The sequence below is a fragment of the Phaenicophaeus curvirostris genome, chromosome 25 (assembly GCF_032191515.1).
Source record: "Phaenicophaeus curvirostris isolate KB17595 chromosome 25, BPBGC_Pcur_1.0, whole genome shotgun sequence".
In the NCBI taxonomy this organism is placed as follows: domain Eukaryota; kingdom Metazoa; phylum Chordata; class Aves; order Cuculiformes; family Cuculidae; genus Phaenicophaeus; species Phaenicophaeus curvirostris.
The window spans coordinates 5020571-5026707 of NC_091416.1; the positions used below are offsets into that span (position 1 = coordinate 5020571).

General features: G+C 51.7%; 1 protein-coding gene across 1 annotated transcript in view; it reads right to left on the reverse strand.

The window, feature by feature from the left end:
* UBASH3B (ubiquitin associated and SH3 domain containing B) overlaps window positions 1-5916 on the reverse strand; it is an 80743-nt gene extending 74827 nt beyond the window's left edge. Inside the window, exon 1 of the mRNA XM_069876512.1 lies at window positions 5685-5916. Coding sequence (XP_069732613.1) covers window positions 5685-5839 — 155 coding nt within the window. The 5' untranslated portion in view covers window positions 5840-5916. The remainder of the gene's footprint in view (window positions 1-5684) is intronic.
* Window positions 5917-6137: the final 221 nt, after the last annotated feature.

Genomic DNA, 6137 nt, shown 5'->3' on the forward strand with positions numbered 1-6137 from the left:
TAGCACAGGGGAAGCAGTGGAACTGATTCACAGTAAACCGTACAATATTCCTGTCTATCTTTTTTTTTTTTATGAGGGGAAAGTGTTTGCAATTATGTCTAGAGTCAGCAGATCTACCCAGGAGCACAGCACTGCACACTGAACTGATATCATGGACCTGTCTCTAAAAGATGGTCCTTCTTTACCCTGAAATGATGCGAAGGATATCAGTTTAGTTTTGGAAAGCTTTGCCACCTGCATCAAGAGCAGCGCTTACTCCTTACACTTATCACACACAGCACAGCATCCAAAAAGGCAAGGTGCCTGTAATGTAAGTGTTCTGCTTATGGGCAGTGATTTACCCTGTTTGAGTAATGACTGGGGCCAGAGAATTATCTTCCTTTTTCTAGGTCTGGATTTCTTCTAAAATAGCACCTTGGGGCTATGGCTTGAATTTAGAGTTGTGTGCAGAAACTCAAGTAACGTTTTACATTTTATCCATTTATATGCTCATGTGCAGCTGGAATTAAAGAAAGCAGGATTTTTTTTTTCTCATGCTAGAATTTTAACTTTCTGGTTTTGAGGATGTTTTGGAGGAGTTTAAATTCTTAACGCAACGCTTCTAAAACTGTGAGTCACTGAACTCACAAATTCTGGAGCCACACAGATTACTGCACCATGCAGGCTAGAGGATTTCAATTGCTTATCCATATGTTATTTCCAATAATTCAAGTTTGGTCAAAGGCCACCTTCCATCTTGAAAAAAACAGCGGTTCATCGCTACATTTTCTTATGTTTAGTGTTTCACAGAGGTACACGTTGCACATAGTTTATTTTAATTGCTTCTACATGCATAATAGTTTTAAGTGATCCCCTGTGGTTTCCATGGCCTGTAATCTACACTGTGCTTCCCTTTCCATTTACTCTCAGGAAGACTATCAACACCTATAGAGGGACACAAGAGAGATATATAGACATATATATAGACATCGATATAGCCTACAGGAAAACCAGGGAGGGGCTCTTGATCAGGGATTGCAGGGATAGGATGAAGGGGAATGGTTTTCAGCTGAAAGAAGGGAGATTGAGATGAGATTTTAGGAAGAAATGTTCTCCTATGAGGGTGGGGAGGCCTTGGCCCGGGTTGCCCAGAGCTGTGGTGGCTGCCCCATCCCTGGAGGGGTTCAAGGCCAGGTTGGATGGGGCTTGGAGCCCCTGATCCAGTGGGAGGTGTCCCTGCCCGTGGCAGGGGTGGGACTGGATGGGCTTTAAAGTTCCTTCCAATCCAAACCATTCCATGATTCTATGATCATATAAGAATGAAAGGTGCTGGCAGTCAGATTAGATCTGTGGGTGCAATCACTGACAGAAGATCCATAGCAAGAGGAGGTACAATATTTCAGGGCAGCTGGGAAGTAATTCAGTTGTGTGAAGTCTCCTTCTAGAGTTGTTCTTGTGTTCAAGGTCTTGAGACACTGGGGTCTCGTTAGACTTTTATGTGACGTGGGCAAAATGCTTGTCTCAATGCCCAAATTGCAAAAGGGCAATCATAACATCACCTTTGCTTTCCTTCCTTGTTTAAATCAGAAACTACTTGGGATAGGGAAAGCCTCCTCCCGTGTGACTAGACAGTACGTAATATAATGGGCTAATTGCAAAATAAAGAAATAATGATCATGTGCTGACAAAAAGAATTCAAAATAGAACAGCTCTTCTCAGTAACAGTCTAAAGTGATGACATAGCACAGTGGTTTGTGCAACTGCTGTAAATGCACCTATAGGTGGTTTGTACATTGCCGTGTAATTTATAGTAGCCCAGCTGAACTGAAGTTGTTGCTGGGAAGGTGGAAAAGAGACAGACATCTCTTCAGGAGCACACAACAGTCACTCTTCAGCCTGCATCAACAAGTATTCAATGGGGAAGTGAGGAGAACCTCCACGGTCCCAGTCTGTGCCGTGGGAGATCGACAGCAGGGAAGCGCCATTCATTTCAATACCTGCTCTCAAGTTATCTATGTTCAGAAAGGAAGGATATGTCCTTCCTTGATGGACTCTTTATCCCCAGTCCCTTGTAAACCACAAGCAGGATGGACAAATAAAGGCTTATTTAATAACACCCTGATTTGAACAAAAGCTTGATGGCAGTTTTGTACTCAGTACCTAAAGTGTAAGCACCTAGAACGTCCCCTCTTGGGTTCAGCCTGGCTCATACCATTTTCTACCCTAAACTGAGTTAATCTATACTACCATACTTGGAAATCATATTTAGTATTTCAGCTTTGATTATTTTAGCATACACAGGGTGGAAGTGGCTTGACCAAAGCAACACAGAACCAGGAAGGAAGCCCAGGATCATCTTGGCCATCTGAGCTCTTACTACTAAGCTTATAAGCATAGAGAAGTATTATCAAATAATTAATAATTTTTGAAGAGACAAAAGCTGGCCTGTCTGTTGGTAGCGGTGTGAGGTACATGAAGTTACTCAAGCTGAAATAGAAGCTCAAAGTCAGGCAGTGCGAGTGCTCCCCAGGATCTCAGCACCATCTCTACACCACAGCTGAAGAAAAGCACTCTTGGGCTCTCCAGGTAGCTCCTGTGTCTCTTCCTCCGACTTCAACAGCCACCTCTGTCTCCTGCCCCAATCAATCCCTCTGGCTCTAACAAGAAGCCAGGAGACCACCAACGCCAACAGCAACGTGACAGGCCTGACAGTCTCAGTCTGACAACTTGGAGCTTTGTTTTTGCATAAGCCACCCAAACAGATGGTCACCACTTTTAAGTATCAGCCTGGCTCGTGTTTGTAGGCAGGATATACAGGCACAGATCCGAAATCCCCCTTTTGGCTGAATTCTCCTCCTCCAGTTGTAACTACGGCTTTGGGGTAGAAGACAGGAGTGGGAGAGTTTCGGAAGAAGACTCAAAAGGGTTTTACTCTAAGGCTACTTTTCAGTACTGTCATTGGGAGACAGGGTGTTTTTACTTCCTTGGCAACTCAGCAATCTCATTCACCCTTGCAGAGCAGTATGCTGTGAGCTAAAAAGCAGTTTCTGGGAAGCAGTGACCTTTAGGGAATGTCCTTTTGCCACGCGGTCCTATCTCTCGCGCTTCCGAACCTGTGTGCCGGTCCGCAGTGTGCCCTTGGTGGCAGCCCTTCCTTGTTTGGCTTTCTTCCCGTTTTGCTTCTTATCTGAATTTTAATGATGAATCATTTGTATTATTTGCAGCAGGCTGGAACAGGGCACTAATTGCTACCCCAGATGGGGAAAGCAGTCTCCCTCCCAGCAGACAGCTGAGGTGTCAAACAGGGCTATATCACAATATCCTGAATTTAGTAGCATCCCATCCAGCTGGTTATATTTACAATAAGTATTCTTTGTAGCTGGGTACATTTTACTCCTTTCTCTGGCTTGCGTTCTGTGTTTAACCTTCCCTATCTTGTATGATGAAGCTTCAAGTGCATTTTTATCAAATATTAGTGTTTTCTTGGGCAAGAATATGAACCACAGACATAGTTCCTAACAGTTAGGTAGGACCAGGGCTGGCTGTCAGCCTTGATGGCACTGTTGTACGGATAATAACTAGTTTCATTCATAGTATCGAGCTGCTTTTTTTCTCTAGCTCCACTGAAAGACACGCATCTGTTTTTCCAAGCAAGCAGAGCATGAAGTCACCGGTCTCCTACTATTTCCATTTGCAGGCGTTGCATATAAATGCTGTATGTTGATTTTAACAGGTAACTATAGCTCACTGACAGACATAAGGAACATAAGTAGGACAATGGGAAACACACATTACGTTTTCTGTATGTGCTAGTGGATCCACGGTAATCTCATGAACCCACAGATGACATACAGCCTTGAAACTGCATGTGTGTGTGTATATTTATAAGAAAACTGCACAAAGACAGAGCTGCAAACCCACCGAGTTCTGATGGGCATCAACAACAAAAGGAAAACTTAAGCAGATCAAGGAATCTTGGTTTAGTATTTGATAGGAATGGTTGGACTCGATGAGCCGGTGGGTCTTTTCCAACCTGGTGATTCTGTGAATCATCCAAATCCCCGCTGGTTTCATTTGCATCCTAAAGTGCACAGTCCCACTTTGGGAGTCTCTATGCTTAAAACTGGGAGGGTCATTATTAAGTTTTCATTAGGTTGCTGCCTAATTAATTTAAAGCATCGGCACATGCAGGGGGATTACACCAGGGCATTGCTAAACTGAACAAGAAGAACCTACCACTTCGGACTACATAAATTTTCTTCTGTTGCTCCATTCCTTTTCAGTGGACTTGTACATGGACTAAAGAGAATCTTGTGGGTGACTGGGTTAGCCGAAACGATTGCGCCAAGGTCTCCTTATTTTCAAAGCATGGGAGCGATGGGCTCTGACTCCAACTAGTAGTGCAAAGCATCATGCCTGCCAGGAGATGCGACGCAGAGCATCCCTCGGCCTGTACAGCATCACTGGCCGTGCTGGACCACTTCTGGACCGCATCCCCCGCTGCCTTGGCCGCTCCGGGAATGCATCCCCAGGCTGCTCCGGGAGAGCATTCCCTGCTCCCCAGGCTGCTCCGGGAATGCATCCCCAGGCTGCTCCGGGAGAGCATTCCCTGCTCCCCAGGCTGCTCCGAGAAGGTATACCCGGGCAGTTTCGGGACTGCATCCTCGGGCTGCCCCGGGAGCGCATCCCCCACTAATCCGACTGCTTCGGGAGCGCGAACCCCGCTCTTTGGGTCGCTCCGAGAAAGTGACCCCGAGCCGCTTCGGGAGCGCATCCCCCTGCTACCCGAACCGCTTCGGGAGCGCATCCCCGGGCCACTCCGGGAGCTCATCTCCCGCTGCCCTGCGCGCTTCGGGAGCGCATCCTCGGGCTGCGCATCCAGCCGCTGCCCCGAGCGCATCCCCCACCGCTCGGGCCCCTCCGGGAGCGCATCCCTCCCCTTTGCCCGGGCTGCTCCGAGAAGGTACACCTCGGCGGCTTCGGGAACGCGCCCCCAGCTCCTCCGGGACCGCCCGGGCTGTTCCAAGAAGGTATTTTTCGGATCTCATTCCCGGCCCCCTCCGGTACCCGGGCTCCTCCGAGAATGCATCTCCGGGCAGCTTCGGGAGCGCATTCCCGGGGCCGCTCCGGGAGCGGATTCCCTGCTCTTCGGGGCGCTCCGGGAGCGCATCCCCCGTTCCCTGGACCTCTCGGGGAGCCCATTCCTGGGCCCCTCGGAGGGCGCATCCCCCCGGTCCCCGGGCTGCTCCGAGAAGGCGTCCCCGGGGCGCACCGGGAGCGCATCCCCCGGTCCCCGGACCTCTCGGGGAGCCCATTCCTGGCCCCCTCCGGGAGCGTATCCCCCGCCCGTTCTGGGAGAGCATCCCCCTAGCTGCCTCGGTTGCTCCGGGAAGGCATCCCCGAGGCGCTCCGGGAGCGCATCCCACGTTCCCCGGACCTCTCGGGGAGCCCATTCCTGCGCCCCTCCGGGCGAGCATCCCCCCTGCTGTCTCGGTTGCTCCGGGAAGGCATCCCCGGGGCGCTCCGGGAGCGCATCCCCCGCTCCCCGGGGCGCTCCGGAGCGCATCCCCGCTGCCTTCCAGCCCCGGGGCCGGAGCTCCCCGCCTCCCCCATCCCGCCGCGGTCCGGCTCAGCCGAGCAGAAAGGCTCCCGCCGCGAAACCAGAGGAGGAAAGGAGGGAAAAGGGGGTCCGCGCGGCGACTTACGCCCGTGCTTTGGGGAAGCCCATGGAGAGCAGGATCTCCAGCGAGGAGCCGTGTTTGATGGTCCCCCCGCGGTGCTGCCGGTTCCGCCGGGGGATGACTTTGCTGTAGAGCTCCTCTTTGGCAGCCATGGCGTGCGGAGCGGGCTGCTGGGACATCACGCAGCCATCGCCGCCCGCGCACGGCCATGCAAGCCCGCAGCACCCCGGGGCACGGCCGCCCTCCTCCTCCTCCTCCTCCTTCTCTCCTCCTCCTCCTCCTCCTCTTCCCCCACCCGCGCCAACCCACGCCGACACCGGGCCGGCTGCGTTGGAGGAGGCGATGCTGCCCGCCCCCGAGCGGGGGAAGCCGAGCGGGAGGGGAGGGGCGGCAGGGGAGGGGGCAGGGGACACTCGGACCCCTGGGACAGGAGGTGATGGGGAGGTGGTGATGGGGTGCCCCCTTGGGCCCCCAGGG